We start from the raw sequence: 17,074 nt of genomic DNA, 5'->3' as shown, positions 1-17,074 counted from the left end.
AACATACCACTCCAGTGGAAAGAATTACAGACTTTTATGTGGTAGACTTAAAGGTATTAAAGAGGGTTTAAAGGTGAATAAAATAATGTATCTGTCTAGTAGAAGGAATTAACTAAAATAGGAATGGTTATGAGCTGTGGCAGTTAGCAGAGGCATTTGACTGATACGTATGGATCACTTGATTTATTCCAGGCATTGTACTAGGAGTTGGGGCTGCAGCTGTGAACATATTCTATTCTCATGGAACATACACGTGTGTGCGTGTGCATGTGTGAGAGAGAGAGAGCAAAAGAGAGGACTGAGAGAGAGAGAGGGAGGAGAGAAGTGAGGATGAGTATGCTCAACCAGGGGTTATTACTTAGGGTGAGTGATCATGGGATATCTTCTCAGAGAGATGACATCTGAGCTGAGACCTGAAAGACAAGAAAGAGCCAACCATTCTGAGATTTGGGGACAGATCATTCCAAAAAGAATGAATAGCATGTACAAAGATCTTAAGGTAGAGAAGGAGCTTGGTATGCTTAAGGAACAGATAGAAGTAGACATTATCAAGAGAGTTAATTATTAAGAGAGCATAGTATTCAAGGAAGAGAATGGTATGAGGGGCAATTGGAAAGAGAGGCAAGGGCCAGATTACAAAGATGCTTTTAGACAATCATAAGAAGTTTGTATTTTATTCTGAGTGTAATAAGAAAGTCTTTAGAGGGCTTTAAGTGGGGGAGTGACACAATGTCTCTGACATTTTGAAGTCATGACTCTAGATGCTCTGTGGAAAATGAATTGGAGGGAGACAATAGTGGTGGACAGGCCAGTTAGTAGGATATTACAGTATGATAGACAAGAGATGATGGAAGCTTGTGTCATTTAGTAGTAGTGGAGATAGAACTGGAGAGATTGATGATGTATGGGGGTGGATGTGGTTAGAGAAAGATAAATCAAAATGTCTCCTAGGATTTTGGCTTGAGCAGCTGGGAAAGTATTGGTGCCATTTCCTGAAACAAGGATGACTAGAGGAGCAACTGGAGTTTAGAAGTGGTGGAGATTGAGTTGTCTGGTAGAAATCAAATGAGGAATGTGGAATTTAGAGTAAAGGTAAGGACTACAAATACAAATTTTGAGGTCTTCTTTATATCCATGATATTTAAGCCTTGGGATTGGCTTAGACCAACTGGTAGATAACAAACACGGGGTGTAACTCCAGGCTTGAACTTTGCAAAATTTAGACTTCAAGCATAGGAGGAGGCCCAAAGGACATAAATGGAATGGGAGGAAAGACGAGACTGTAGTGTCATGAAAGCTAAGAGGAGAAATTGATGTTGTTTGCTGGTAATGGCAAGCAATTAGGTATTATAAGACGTAATATGTGAGGTAGGAAGTGGCATGAGATAATAAAAGAACTAGGCAGAATCTTCATGTGAGCTATATCAGGGACCTTAGAATCTCATATTCTGTGGGCATTGGGGAGCTGTTGCTGGGTTTTATATAGCAAAGTATTATATAATTCTCTTTTGGTATGTCTGTTTGTTGGTATGTGGATTTGAGGGGTAGGACTGGAGGTAGGTAGACTAGGAAACTATTGTGATATGTTTTACAGGCTAACTGGAGCTCTGTTCACGTGTAGAAAATTAAAATCCTGAGGTGGTCCAATCATAGTTCACTGCAGCCTCGAACTCCTGGGCTCAAGCAGTCTTCCCGCTTCAGACTCCTCAGTAGCTAGGAGTACAGGTGTGCACCACCATGCCCAGTTAAAGTATTTATTTTAGAGATGCGTTCTCACTGTGTTGCCTAGGTTAGTCTTAATCCCTTCACCTCAGCCTCCCAAAGTGCTAGGATTACAGGTGTGAGCCGCCAGGTCTGCCCAATTCAGTTACATTTGAATTTCCTTTGTTGTCTGTTTTATTATGTATGCATACTGATATTTTAAAATGTTTAAATCGATTTTAGTGCTTTATTGAAATAGTAAAAGTACAGATATTAATTATAGGATACTGTTGTTTTACAGAGCTTTAAAAGCCTTAGAGGCAATTCCAGCAGTTTAGCACCCATTGACCTACACCCAAACTGTTTAACAAACTGTTAGCTATATACAACTGAGGACACTTCAGTTAAACACCCTGAATGCAGGAGCTTAATTTCACTTCTTTAGTTGTCTGTTTCTTAAGTACCTTTTTTCATGACTTTCCTTCTCTATTAAGTCAGATAATTTAGTTAACTTACGCTCTTAGATAATCACTAATTTTAGCTCCTTTAGAAACCTCTTTAGCATTTTCTTGTGAATGGACCATTTATAATAAGAACTTTACTTTGATAAACTATGGTATTATCTTTATGGATTTCATTTAGTCTCATATTACTACTTTATCTTTTTTAACCTCTGATGTTAGAGTGCCTTAGTTGAATTTGTGTGTAGTAAAAAATAACCATCAGAAAGTTTATATCCAGGAATTTTTTTCTGCCAAATCGGAATATATAGGAATTTAACAAACTGTTTAAATGCAAAAATCTTAATTAAAAAAATAAAGTTATGAAACAAAATTAAAATAAATGAAATCTTAAGAGATTTGATAAAATAGGTTGTTATTCAATTTGTTTTTTTTTTAACCTTTAGATTTTGCCCTTATTTCAAGAAGCTGAAGACAAAAACAGACTTTTACGAACTGTGGCTGGTGGAGGTTTAGAAACAATTAGTAATTTGACAGCTAAGTGGGATAAATTTGAGTTAATGATGGAAAGTCACCAACTTATGATTAAAGACCAGGTTAGAATCTTTTAGTTATTTATTAAAATGGGAACTTTTTTCTAACTTAAGATTTCTTGCTTATCTTTTATTCCTTTATAGTCCAGGTTTATAATAATTTAATGTGGCTGTTGAAATTGACCTCCCTGACTACTTTTGTAGTAAAATATATAAATGATGATTGTTTCACATGGTTTTTCTTTACTTCCTATCATATCAAGAAGAAACCAATGTCTTTGAAATGTAACATTATTTGTAGTCCTATGAATGAATCTATTGCTTACCTACTATGTATGGCTTATTTCTGAAACTCATGTTTTCTTTAATTACTAAATTTATTAGGATATCAGTTTAACTACTCTAATGGAGACCCCAAAAATTGTAGCTTATGTTTCTGTCTCACATTAGACTATAACCTGCTATGGTGCCTCTGCTCTGTAACTTTGTCCGGGTCCTAGGTTTTGTCAATCTTTTTGTCTACCATCTCTAGTGTATTGTCCAGGATGGGTTATTACCACATTCAGTTGCTACGTAGTAGGGTTGGGAGAGAGGGAAAGAGAAAAGGGCAGCATCTGTCTTTTAAAGACATAACCTGGAAGTTGCACATATCTACTGCACTTATATTTTATTGACCAGAAGTTAGCCTTAGGGCCCAGTCCTTAGCTGCATGGGAGACCGGGCAATGCCTTCCTTAATTTAGCAGCTATACACTTGGGTAGAACAATCAGCAGTCATTAAACAAACATTTTTAAATTATCTTACCTTTGTTGTTAGTTGTACTAGGTGTGGTTAATCATATGAATGATTTTTAAATGATTTTATTTGAATGTAATGTCTTGTTATTATAAATTTATGGCCTAATTTATATGTTTGAATTACATTATTGAACTTGGAATTAATAATTAAAATAACAACCATCCTTTGAAAAGTTGACATTGGTCATTGATATTTTTTCACTTTTAAATAGAAAATATTAGAAAAGTGTGAATCCAAAATGAGACTTTATTCTGCATTAAATTATTTAAACTTTATTGGCTTATAGATTGAAGTGATGAAAGGAAATGTGAAATCACGTCTTCAGATCTATTATCAAGAACTGGAAAAATTTAAAGCTCGTTGGGACCAACTAAAGCCTGGTGATGATGTTATTGAAACTGGCCAACATAATACTCTTGATAAAAGTGCAAAGTTAATAAAAGAGAAAAAAATTGAGTTTGATGATCTTGAAGTCACAAGAAAAAAGCTGGTGTATGTTTTTTCTTTAAAATTGATAGTGCTCATTTTGAAAAAACAATTTATACGTCAAGCTAGTAATTTTCTTATGTCTGTTATCTTGATAACTTCCCTCATAAACTTCATCACTTTTTAAACTACAAATAATAAGCATTCATGTACTGTTGTCTTAGGAGTCATAGTTGTGTTATATAAGGATATTAAGAGAAAGCAAATTTCAAGAAAGGCCTAGAAGATAAATTTACCTAGAAGTTATATCAGGGGTTGGAACTGTCACTTTCTTTGAACTTATTCTATTTAAAAATGAAATATATATAATTTTCAGAAAAATTACTTTTAGTGCCTCTGAGAAAAAAATAAATCTAGCATAATAAATAATAAAAAACTTCAAAGAAAAAAGTGAGTTGTTGGCTTATAATAATATAAAGTATTAAATTTGAGCACTGCTTTAGGTTTGTTCTATTTAAGTAGATGCTTTCATAAATGAGTGGAATGAGTCAATTTTGTTACCATAATTACTAAATGGCATTATACTGATTAGATTAAGGATATCTTATACTCTAGAAGCTTGCCCTTTCAACCAAGAAGAGTATTCTTTTCCCAGATTAATCTGTATATTTATACAATCTTGAATATTTACATATATATATAAAATATGTATTATGTACATATAAATCTCTCTATATTACCAACTCAATTTTGACTTCTTTGGAAAAAATGTATATTAATGAATTTATAGAGTTCATATATGAGTAGGTAAAGTAAAATTCTCATAGTGAATAGGTAGTTTCTTAATGTTCTTATTGTAGTTTCTTATTGTTTCTTATTGTATATCTATTAAACGTACGCAAGTGTGTGTGTACACACATACAAGGATTGCAGTTAAGTAACTTAATGATACTTAACAGTATCAATATTTCTGTTTTTAAAGTTTAATATTTCAATATTTGTTTCTATAGTGATGATTGCCATCATTTTAGACTAGAAGAGCCTAATTTCTCCCTGGCAAGTAGCATCTCTAAAGATATTGAGAGCTGTGCACAAATTTGGGCCTTTTATGAAGAGTTTCAACAAGGATTTCAGGAAATGGCCAATGAAGACTGGATCACTTTTCGGTTTGATTCAAAAACAATATTTAGACTAATAATTTGGTTGTTTTATTTTTGGATGTAATCTTTGCAATGTATTTTTGGTATTTTATAGGACTAAGACATACCTGTTTGAGGAATTTTTGATGAACTGGCATGACAGATTAAGGAAGGTTGAAGAACATTCAGTGATGACAGTGAAATTACAATCAGAGGTTGACAAATATAAAGTAAGATTGTTTTATTATTTTGCCAATTAAAAACAATGTTTGGAGCTTTCATCTTTTTCTTATGTAGTGACTGAACTATATAATTTTACTTTATATGTTTTTCAATTAAATTATTCCATTTCATGAAGAAAATAGGAAATACAGAGTAAACCATAGAAATTATTGATATTTCTACTACCAATGAGAAAGAAGTTACAAGAAATTTATGTTAAAGTTAAAAAACAGAGTGTTTATACATTCCAGTCCATCATGGGTCCTATCCTATAATAATAAAAACAGAAATAGTCTATGTCATGTTTTAAAATACATTAAACTACAAAGGGTAATTCGTGTGCATCCATAGCAACATTTAATCAAAAGCTTTATACAATTCTGTTTAAGAATATGATTTTAAGATTATTAAACAAGAAAATGGAGTAATTAAAATTTTGGTAACCAATAAGCATTAAACTAAATACTAAATACTAATTTGCATTTTGCTAATATATGTATATGTGTATACGTATGACTTTTTCTTTTTTTTTGTAACAGATCGTAATTCCTATCTTGAAATATGTGAGAGGGGAGCATCTTTCTCCAGATCACTGGCTTGACCTTTTTCGTCTCCTTGGACTTCCTAGGGGGACTAGTCTAGAGAAACTGCTGTTTGGTGATTTGCTCAGAGTAGCTGACACAATTGTAGCCAAAGCTGCCGACCTTAAAGTATGAATCACTTTTATAAATATCCCATAAGTCTGGCCTTTTTTAATATACAATATTGCTTCATATTTTGTTTAAATACAAAAAAAGTCTTCCTTTAAGGGAATCAGCTTTAATCAAAAAGTAAACAAACACAAATCATTTTACATAAAATACATAAAAAATTATGTGATATGTTACACATAAAAGCTAGAGGATACACAAATCCAGAGAGCTAAGCCAAGAATCAGTTTGCTAATCACTTTTAGAAAAGGTCTCAGGTAAAAGTAAAAGTTGTCACAATTTATTACAAGTGACAGACTTTTAGTGTTGCGTTCTGGCCGTTCAAAATTATAGGACTCTTGATATCAAATTATTTTATTTCCTATCCCAAAAATAAACCTTTGTGTTTGTTAATAACCCTGGAATGTTTTTAAATAATCTTGAGAAGTCATGAAGCATGACTCTTGCAGAAGATAACTCTAGTGGATTGTTAATCATTTTAGATGTATCAGAATCTACAATAAGATTACAGTATAATTTCTGAATTTCTTTTGTGCCAAATATAGGCCTTTTGGTCTGTAAAACTTTAAATAAACCAAACTAGTTTTGTCTTTTGTGATGGATGCTTTAATTTTTTGCTTTTATTTTAGAGAAGTAAAAAGCATAAGGCAGAACTTTGTATATATTTTGACCATGTGAACCAGGATACTTAGTGTCTTACATGCTTTGATAAAATAGCCAGTAATTTTCTTGAGTTGCATGTAAAATAGAGCCACTTAACTTTTTTTTTTTTTTGCCTTGTGGTGAAAAGCCAGATAAAATATATTTTTCATAAAATACTTTTCTATTATTTACTTATGTGATAATTAATGTTGAAGTAATAAACATGGATATTTTGTGTTAAATAGGATTTAAATAGTCGGGCACAAGGTGAAGTTACAATCAGAGAAGCTTTACGTGAACTTGATCTTTGGGGAGTTGGAGCAGTGTTTACATTAATTGATTATGAAGACAGCCAAAGTCGAACTATGAAGCTGATTAAAGACTGGAAAGATATAGTAAATCAGGTTGGAGATAATAGATGCCTTCTCCAATCCTTAAAGGATTCTCCTTATTATAAAGGATTTGAAGATAAAGTATCAATTTGGGAAAGAAAACTTGCAGAGTTAGATGAGTACCTGCAGAATTTAAATCATATTCAGAGAAAGTGGGTGTATTTGGAACCCATTTTCGGCCGTGGAGCATTGCCAAAAGAACAGACACGCTTCAACAGAGTTGATGAAGATTTTAGGTCAGTAAAATGATGTAAGACATAGACACATATGGTAGTTTTTTTTTTAAAATTAATTCATATTGTGAAGTGCTTAATACAGGAAAATTACTTTTACCTGATTGGTATCCTCTGTGTATTCAAATTCTTTCTCTAATGGATCCTTTTGAGAAGCTATTCCTGTTATTCAAGTGTTTACTTCTTGAACCATTATGGTGTGGTCTCTGTTATTACCGCTCTACCTAATAATACATACTTCCTAAAATCACCAATTACTTTCCTCTTTTAAATTCAAAGGGCGTTTTCAATTTTTCTTTTACTTTATCTCTCATTAGTATTTAATAGAGTTGAGCATTTCTTCTTTCTTAGAAAGTCTCTTCCATTGGCTTTTGTGATTTCGTCCTCTCTTGGTTTTCTGACTGTCTCTCTAGTTCAACACATAGTTCCTAGTGCTTAGCTGTCTCCAAATCTTTAGATGTAGTCTTTCTCTAGGCCTCAGCCTTCGATTTTTTTCTCACTGTATTCTCAGGTAATCTTAACCACTGCCAGCATCAGTTCTCTTTTATATGCTGAGGTCTCCTCAACTTAACATGTACAGCCCATATTTCTCTTCTGAGCTCCAAATCTACCAAACATGCTTAAATAGTAGGCTAAAACTGAATTCATGAGCTTAACTTACCAGTTCCTTTCCAACAAATCTTTTTTCTTTCTGATTCCTGTTTCAATAAATGGCCCAACCTAATTGCTGAAAGCAGAGACATGATGGATAACTTTGATATCTCCCTCTTCCTCCACTTTTACATACATTAAATTGCCAAATTTTGTTGATTCCAACCTACTTAGCATATCTTGAACCAAACACCTGTATAGGAGTATATCTGTACTTCTAATGTTCTGTATCTCTCACTTGTACTACGCACATTAACCTTCTGACTTGCTCTTGTATAAGTTTTTCACACAACAGCCAGAGTAATTGTTTAAAAATGCAGGTTCAGCGCTTTCTTTTACTCCTGTAAATAAAACTTTAAAATAGTTTCCCATTGTGCTAGGGATAAAGCATGATCTGCTCCTTGTTCATTTCTCTATCCTTTTCTTGTGCTGCTCTCCATTTTGCTTTAGTGACTCTAGCTTTTAGTTTCTCGGACATACCTATCTTCTTCCCAGAATCTTTGCCAGAAACGTCTTCTACTCACTCACTTTTTCTTTTTAATCTTCATCTGCATATCAATTTAAATTACTTCCTTAAAGAAGTCCTAGATTATGGGTTGCCCTGTTAGCCATTTTAACAGTACTTTTCCTTTTTAACATTTATCACAATTTTATTTAAATATTTCTAGAAATTATTTGATGTCTTTTGCTGTCACTGGACCATTAGCTCTATGAGGTAGGGCTTAAAATTAGCTTAGCAAGGCTGGGCGTGGTGGCTCACACCTGTAATCCCAGCACTTTGGGAGGCTGAGATGTGTGGATCATGAGGTCAGGAGATCGAGACCATCCTGGCTAACACAGTGAAACCCCGTCTCTACTAAAAAATACAAAAAAATTAGCCAGGTGTGGTGGCGGGCGCCTGTAGTCCCAGCTACTCGGGATGCTGAGGCAGGAGAATGGCGGGAACCCGGGAGGTGGAGTTTGCAGTGAGCAGAGATTGTGCCACTGCACTCCAGCCTGAGAGACAGAGCAAGACTCCATCTCAAAAAAAAAAAAATTAGCTTAGCAAATGAAATATATAAGATAATTTAAAATGTGAGAAGTTAAAAATGATAGTGTGATATTAATATTTAACATTCCTAGAGGTGTAATACTGTTATAATAGTGTTACCTTTAGTTCATTTTAAGCAGGTAAAAAAAAAGTCTTAATCTGTTTCTCTTACCCCCCAAATTGTTAAAATAGATGTGAAGATACTTTTTTTTTCTTTTGTAGATCAATAATGACTGATATCAAGAAAGACAATAGAGTCACAACATTAACTACTTGTGCTGGAATCAGAAATTCTCTACTAACAATACTTGATCAGCTTCAAAGATGTCAGAAATCATTAAATGAATTTTTGGAGGCATGTTTTTTAAGAAAAAAATATATAATAAATTGTAAAGTATTTGATATCTTAATTATTTGAAAAAAATAAAGCTGTTTTTTGTTTTTATTTTTATTAGGAAAAACGCTCAGCATTCCCAAGATTTTATTTTATTGGTGATGATGACTTATTAGAAATATTGGGCCAGTCTACCAACCCATCAGTGATTCAGTCTCACCTTAAGAAGCTTTTTGCTGGTAGGATTCAACATTTATTTAGCAGATATTTATTGTGTTTCAACTGTCTGCCAGGCCTAATATTATGCTCTTGGGTAGACTACTGAATACAGTAGTCAGTTCATATACCCAAATACAGTTCCTGTACCCAAAGAATGTACAGTTTAATGGGGGAGACAAGGTTGTAAGTTGACAAATATAATACAGTGTGACAATTCTGGTGATTGACATAAGTATGTGGTGCTATAGCTCCATCTGTGAGGGCATTTAACTCAGTTTTAGGGCATCATGAAGTAAGTGACATCTAGGGTGATATCTGAAGAATGTATAGGCCTTAGTTAGAAAAAGGCAGGCAGTCAGTGGGAATAGGCTGTGCAAAGGCCTGGAGTGAAGGAGAATATGCCTCTTCCTTATTGAGTTTAAGGTTTCCTGAATGACATACAGGTGGAGATACTCCATAGGCAGTTATTGTCAGTGAAGAGACCTAGGTGAGAATGTAGGAGGCATCCATATAGAAATAATAGTTAAACTCTAGGAACAGGTGAGATTACATGGGGGAAAAGTGTAATGTCAAATGCTTTGATGTTGTAGAGTCACTTTAATGGGATGCTTATTACTGGGAAATGGAATAGGTTTATTACCAAAATAATGACTATTATTTTCTTAAAATACTTAATTTGCTTGGAAAGAAGAAGCAAATGAATTCTTCTATAGAGCAAACAGTTCTATAGAAAAGAGCTGTATTTTTCAAATTAAATTTATGAAGTAAAATAGTTTTCCTCATTTTAACTAATAATCAAGGATCAGCAAAATATAACCCATGGGCCAAATCTGGCTCACTACTTGTTGTTTTTTAAGTAAAGTTTTGTTGAAACATAATCCTGCACAGTAGTTTATGTATTGTTGTCTATACCTTTCATGCTATAAATGCAGAGTTGAGTAGTTGACACTGACCATGTGGTCCATTAGACTTAAAAATATTTACTATCCAGTCCTGCACAGAAATATTCATGAATTCCTGTGTATCTGAAGCTTTAGGGTGCTTATATTTGTAACTATGATTTGGGCAATGGGAAGTAGTAGAAAACAAACTCTTGGAATCAGAAGCCTTTTATTTAACCAATCTCTCTATTGTTTATTAATTGGTTATCAAGTTCCCTCTCTGAAATTTAGTTTTTTTCTTTATATTGCAAATGATAATATAGTTTTTTTGTGAAGATCAAAATGACATAATATGTTCAAGTTTTTTATATACTATAAACTAATATGCAAATTTTGGGGAAGGGGAAGTCTTATTTGCCTTCAACGCATTTACCTGTTCATGGGCATTTGGGTTATTTCCAGTTTTTGGCTATTATGAATAAAGCTGTTGTAAACAATCATACAAGTCTTTTTGTAGACATACGTTTTTATTTGTATTGGATAAACACCTAGTTTTGGAATTGCTAAGTCATATAGTAAGTATATGTTTAACTTTTTTTTAGAAACTGCCAAATCATTTTCCAAAGAGGTTATAACATTTTTCACTCCCCCAAGAATGTGAGTTAGGACAATTCCTACTGATTGGTATGCAGTAGTTGATTAGGTTGCCTAAATTTTTTTTCTGGAAAATGGTAGGAATGAATAAACAAACATATGTAGAAATATCTAAATAAACATTCACAAATTTGACCAGTGAATCATGTCACATATAGATATTGATAAGAAATATTTCAGATGAGTGATAAGAATATTGATCCAGAAAGTGATTTTTTTCCCTCAATAGGACATTTATACACTAGGAGTACTATATATTATGTGGTATACATTATAATTTGATTATTATATATGTTTTAGGGTATATATTAACAACTATGTGACACACATATATTGTATCTAATAATTATGTCTTTAATCCTTTTGCATTTCAATCATTGCTTTTATATTTCAGGTATTAACAGTGTTTGCTTTGATGAGGAATCAAAACATATAACTGCAATGAAATCTTTAGAGGGAGAAGTTGTACCTTTTAAAAATAAAGTTCCTCTATCAAATAATGTAGAGGTAAGCAATTCTTTTTCAAATATGAAAACAAAAAGGATTAACTATATATGGACTTTGTTTCTAAAATAATTTAGCCAATTTAGAGGGTAAAGTTGGTTAATTTAGGTATTTTAGGAAACTCAGCTCATATCTTAAAAATGATTTGTTAGTTTCAGAGTATTTTGATATTAAAAAGAATATGGATTTGTAGTCTTTGGAAGGCAGCCTGTAATTATGAAAAGAACCTTGGCCTTGGAGTAAAAAATCTTAGATATTAATCTTAGCTCCATAACTTAATACCTATGTGACTTAGAGTGTTGGTTTTCTAATCAGTAAAATGGTAATCTCAATACAGGTGCAGTGTCTCTTACCCAAAGTATTTGGGACCAGAAGTGTTTCACATTTCAGATTTTGTTAGATTTTGGACTATTTGCATTATGTCAGTTCAGCATCCCTAATGTGAAAATCCAAAATGCTCCAATAAGCGTTTCCTTTGAGCATCATGTCAATCTCAAAAAGTTTTAGATTTTGGAGGATTTTGGATTTTGGATTTTTGGATTAGGGATGTTCAACCTATAACTGTTGCAAAGACTTTCAACTAAAAATTAAATGAGATAATTGGCTTTAAGTACACTATTTAGTGCTTGGAACATGGTACTCAATAAATTTTAGTTGCCTTTACTCTTTAAAATATGAATTTGTATAAGATGATTTGGGTGAACAAGTAAGCAAACAACTATTGATTAACTGGTTCTGCAGGACTGGAAGTAAACTGATCAAAGTCCTATTATAGGCATATAGCTAAAACTAACTAGCAATAGATTGCATCGCATGGAATTGTAATTTTTCAGTTTTAAATTATCTTCCAACTGGAAGCCAGGGCCCATGCCTTACCATGTGCATGTCCATACAGCCTAGCAAAATGTTTATTCCTGGTTAGGTTACAACATTTTATTGGATATTGAGTACATAAATCAGTTGATTGAAAATCTGGGAAATGTGTTAATCATATTTGGTTAAGAGTTTTGTTTTTTTTCCTCTCTTATAGTTTTGTTGGATATACACAGAGAGACAGAGCTTAAATTTTAGCAACTGGGCTAGAGCAGGTATATCAGCTAAAGGAAAAGTTGAAACTCTGGAAGCTTTATGATTGTTAGCAGAGTAGGTGTCTCTGTTGCCATGCACTGAGAAGCGGATTCTCACTCTGTAGCTTCAGTGAATTTTGATGCTATTTTCAATACTTAAAAATGCTCTACAGATTGAAAAAAAAGCCGGAACTCAGAGTAATTTAAGTATTCAATGATGAGAGGCTAAGATTGCAGCTTTTGCCTTTTTAATGCAGATGACATATTTTTAAGGTTAAGAAGTGATTCATAAATATTCATTGTTGTTTCTATCAATCATCGTTATTTTAACTGTTTATTATTTTATATATAATCAAGTGAGTGGAAAAATACATTGTTTTCACTTTGAAACAAAATTGGTTTTGTTGGATGAAGCAGTCTAAGCCCCCAAATAATACACTTCATCCTGATGAAGCAATCCCTTCCTGTAGTTACAACTTTATGAATATAAGATCACCAGGATAGCATGAGCCAGGGAAATTAACCAGCCATTTTGACCCTGATTTATTGGCCAAACTATCTGGTTTGATTTGTCATAATGATGAAATGAATGGGTCAATTTTTAAATGCTCATATTATATTGGCTTGTATAGATATAGTCATGGTAGTGTTAGCCACAAATTTCTGAGTTTTCACACTCATAATTATCCTAAGAGGTGAAAAAAATTGTTTTCTTCAAAGTATTTAAACTATTTATTAAGAAAATAAAGAATTATATTCCTATAACACATTTTAGGAGTGTAATGATCAATAGGAAAGTATAATACCCCCTCCAGAAATAAAAGTGTAGAGTTAGTCAGTAGATTGTATATTTATTTTGTGTCTTGTATATATTATTTTCCAATTTATTTTATGTCTTGTGTATATTATTTTGCAATTTCTTTTTCAGACATGGTTGAATGATTTGGCCTTGGAAATGAAGAAAACTTTGGAACAGTTGTTGAAGGAATGTGTTACTACTGGGCGAAGTTCTCAAGGTGCAGTTGACCCATCTCTGTTCCCTTCACAGGTAAGGGGGCCGGCTTACGTGTAGAAGCTAGATAGGCATGGTACGTGGAAAGATCCCTGACCTAGAAGCCAGGAGGCTCAGATAAATCGCATCTGTTTTCTCCCTTTATCTAACAGTTAATGGACAAATTGCTTAACTTCTGAGTCTCAGTTCCTTCAGCTGTAAAATGTGGGGGATGAATTGAGATCCAAGCAACCTAGGCCAGTGGTGAGTAGGATGGGGAGGAGGGAATCAGGCATCTAATAGCTTCCTGGTTCCAGATGATTAGTTCCTCACTGATGGAGAGGCACAGGATCTATAACACTGTTGTCCCCTACCCGTCCACCCCTCCCATGGGATCATCTAAGCACTGGAGCTGGCAGGAACTTAGCAGGTATTAATGTAAATCTGAAATAGTCATAACACTAGACTGTAATATTGACAATGAGAATGAGGTCATATGGAGAATTACAGAGATGGCTACAGCTCAGGGTTAATAGGAGTTCATCCCTGAACACTGGGTACTAGATATTTAGCTTACAAAATTTGTACCAGTCTATATCAAAATGTAGCACTAAGACTTGTGTTAAACATCCTGTGTTGTTTAATAGTTGGGCCAGACTAATGTTACAGGTATAAGTCATCAGGAACTTTAGTTCTTAGGGACTGTGGATGGTAGACATTGGGATGTTTCATGATTTCTCATAGAAAAATCTACCCAGCAGCTCTCAAAGTTATTTGCTTTTCAAATAAAAAAAATGTAGTGGCTATTGGAACAGGTTTTTATGTTGATTTTCTTGACGTATGGAAGCTTGGAACAGTTTACATTCTGAACCATTTTCTCATACATGCCATTTGTATCTTTTATTATTTTAAGGCAAACTGAAATGTTTCAAAAAAGCTCAAGTTCTTAGAGAAAAATACAAGTAATCATCACTGAATAATCAAAGCCATTGTAGAACCAGAGTAGACTGCTTTATTACCACTGAAAATGTTTCCTAGTTCTCTGTCAACTTCTAGATAGGATTTATAAATCAACTTAGAATAAAAGACACAGTATAAAAAAGTCTACAAAAGCAATATTGTATAATATTTGGGTTAGGGAAATGACAATTGTATTAGGAGATACAGTGAGAGATAATAGGCTAAAGAAAGTTGTTGGATTTCAGCCTGCAACTTACCTCCAGGCCCTTGAGCAGTCAAGTAAAAGTGCTAACTACTAAAAATGTAAATAGTTCATTATCTACTAAAATAAAGAATTCTAGTTTATTAGCAGTTAATGCTGAGAAATATTGATCTCAAGAGTATTTACATAAGGGAATTGAGTAGCATAATTGGTTATCATATACTGATGATTCAGTTACTTTTTTTATATGGACCTGAAATAATGGTAGAGAGGGCACTTTCTGGTCTGGGAAGGAGGCAGTGTGGTAAAGTGGAAAGAATCTGACTTTGGTTTAAATACTAATCTTTGCCAGTTATCCTGAGTAGAACATTTTGACACTTATATTACTTACATGACCTTCAAGTACCTACATTATCAAGTCATTTTGAAGGTTATTTCATAATGTTTACAGAGCACCCTTAGTTGTCATTACATTTTAGGTAATTAATAATATTATTTCCTATCCAGCTGTCTTAACAGTAATGCGATTTTATAACCCAAGACTGTAACTTAACTATAAGTTTTGTTAACCATTCACAGAAATTATGTAGCAGACTGTAAAAAATTAAGTTTATTGAGATGCATTTATAATATAGAAATTCAGTAGTATTGCCCAGCATTAGGCTTGGAGGTGGCAAAGGAACATTTTCATATAAAAATCAAAGAGCAAAGTCTTTTTCTCAAAAGCAGATTTGGTTCTCAATAAATGCCACTGATTAAAGAAGCTGATGAGTTTCATACCACAAAGTTTGTTTGGGCTATTACTTTGCTTAGAAATGAGTTACTAATTGGCTTTCTCTTCCATAAAAGAACCATAATATAATATTTACAGAATGTTTTAAGTTGGAGTAAGACAGCAGCTTAGCCTGCTCTGATATGGAGTGCAGTGGTGCCATCTCAGCTCACTGCAACCTCCCCCTCTCAGGCTCAAGCGATTCTCGTGTTTCAGCCTCCTGAGTAGCTGGGATTACAGGCATGCGCCACCATACCTGGGTAATTTTTGTATTTTTTAGTAGGGACGAGGTTTCTCCATGTTAACTAGACTGGTCTTGAACTCCTGGCCTTAAGTGATCCACCCGCCTCGGCCTTCCAAAGTGCTGGGATTAGAGGCGTGAGCCAACGCGCCCGGCCGAGTCAGATCTTAGTTTAGGAAAACATTGGAATTTTGCTATTGTACACTTCAGTAGTATACTAAGAAATTATTTTGAAATGCTAAAGATTGCCCTTTTACTAATGAGAATGCATCATACTTTGATATCTTTGTAGTTTACTGGTTGAAAAGAAGCCATTTCTGAAGAGAGGGTAAGAAAATACAAAGGCTTTGAGGTTACAATAAACATAGTGGGTTATAGGACCAGAAAAAAATAGGCTTGTAGTAGACTATAATATGAAATGACTTCTGTGAAGTAGGCTTGGCTGCATCACACAATGCTTTTTCTACTACTGTATTAGTCTATTAATATTTAAGGTTCCAGTATGACATTAAGATGGAGATATCCAATATACAATTGGCAATTTGAAAAAATGTGTCTTTCTTTAAATTTATAAAACATTTCTAAGTAAATTCACCTTTTAAAAATATTTTTTTCTTTATTCAATAGATTTTATGCTTGGCGGAGCAGATTAAATTCACTGAAGATGTAGAAAATGCCATTAAAGATCATAGTCTTCATCAGATTGAAACACAACTGGTGCATAAGTTAGAACAGTATACTAACATTGATACAAGTTCTGAGGATCCAGGGAATACTGGTATGGAAAAAACATTCCCTTTTCTGCCTGGTTTTGGGTTATTTTTTGGTATTCTATCCTAATATACCTATTGTGTTTTTGACGGTATATCTGTGTTGGTGATTACTGGAGGAATTACAACATATATACTTAAATTTTTATAACGTACTTTGAATCAGTAATTTACTAATTTAAATAGAATATAGAAACCTTACTACCCTATAGGCTTCTTTATCCTCTCCTTTTAATGTTATAGTTGTCTTACTATTTTACATCTACATACACTGAAAACTCCATGAAATTATGTTATAAATTTTGCTTTTAACCATCAAAGATATTTGAAAAAACTTAAGAGGAGGACAGCAATCTTTTATATATATACCTAGATGTTTACCATTTCTGTTGCCCTTCCTTTATTCCTGATGTTCCAGGTTTTCTTCTGGTGTCATTTTCCTTCTGTCTAAAGAACTTCTTTTAGTGTTTCTTTTGGAGAAGGTGTGCTGCCTGTGAATTCACATAGATTTCCTTCATCCAAGAATGTCTTATTTTATCTT

At 33.4% G+C, this 17,074-nt stretch overlaps 1 protein-coding gene across 3 annotated transcripts in view; it reads left to right on the top strand.

Annotated features, from left to right (window-relative positions):
* The window catches only part of DYNC2H1 (dynein cytoplasmic 2 heavy chain 1), a 380,957-nt gene that overhangs the window by 46,414 nt on the left and 317,469 nt on the right, over window positions 1–17,074 (top strand). For all 3 annotated transcript variants that reach the window (XM_030828784.1, XM_030828782.1, XM_030828783.1), the window contains exons 21-31: window positions 2,609–2,758; window positions 3,780–3,985; window positions 4,930–5,085; window positions 5,174–5,288; window positions 5,820–5,990; window positions 6,878–7,260; window positions 9,161–9,293; window positions 9,394–9,511; window positions 11,421–11,533; window positions 13,526–13,645; window positions 16,391–16,541. In XM_030828784.1, coding sequence (XP_030684644.1) covers window positions 2,609–2,758; window positions 3,780–3,985; window positions 4,930–5,085; window positions 5,174–5,288; window positions 5,820–5,990; window positions 6,878–7,260; window positions 9,161–9,293; window positions 9,394–9,511; window positions 11,421–11,533; window positions 13,526–13,645; window positions 16,391–16,541 — 1,816 coding nt within the window. The remainder of the gene's footprint in view (window positions 1–2,608; window positions 2,759–3,779; window positions 3,986–4,929; window positions 5,086–5,173; window positions 5,289–5,819; window positions 5,991–6,877; window positions 7,261–9,160; window positions 9,294–9,393; window positions 9,512–11,420; window positions 11,534–13,525; window positions 13,646–16,390; window positions 16,542–17,074) is intronic.

This window comes from Nomascus leucogenys, chromosome 15, assembly GCF_006542625.1.
Source record: "Nomascus leucogenys isolate Asia chromosome 15, Asia_NLE_v1, whole genome shotgun sequence".
Lineage (NCBI taxonomy): Eukaryota > Metazoa > Chordata > Mammalia > Primates > Hylobatidae > Nomascus > Nomascus leucogenys.
Note: the sequence above shows the minus strand (reverse complement) of the source record. Positions and strands in the feature narration are given on the sequence as shown.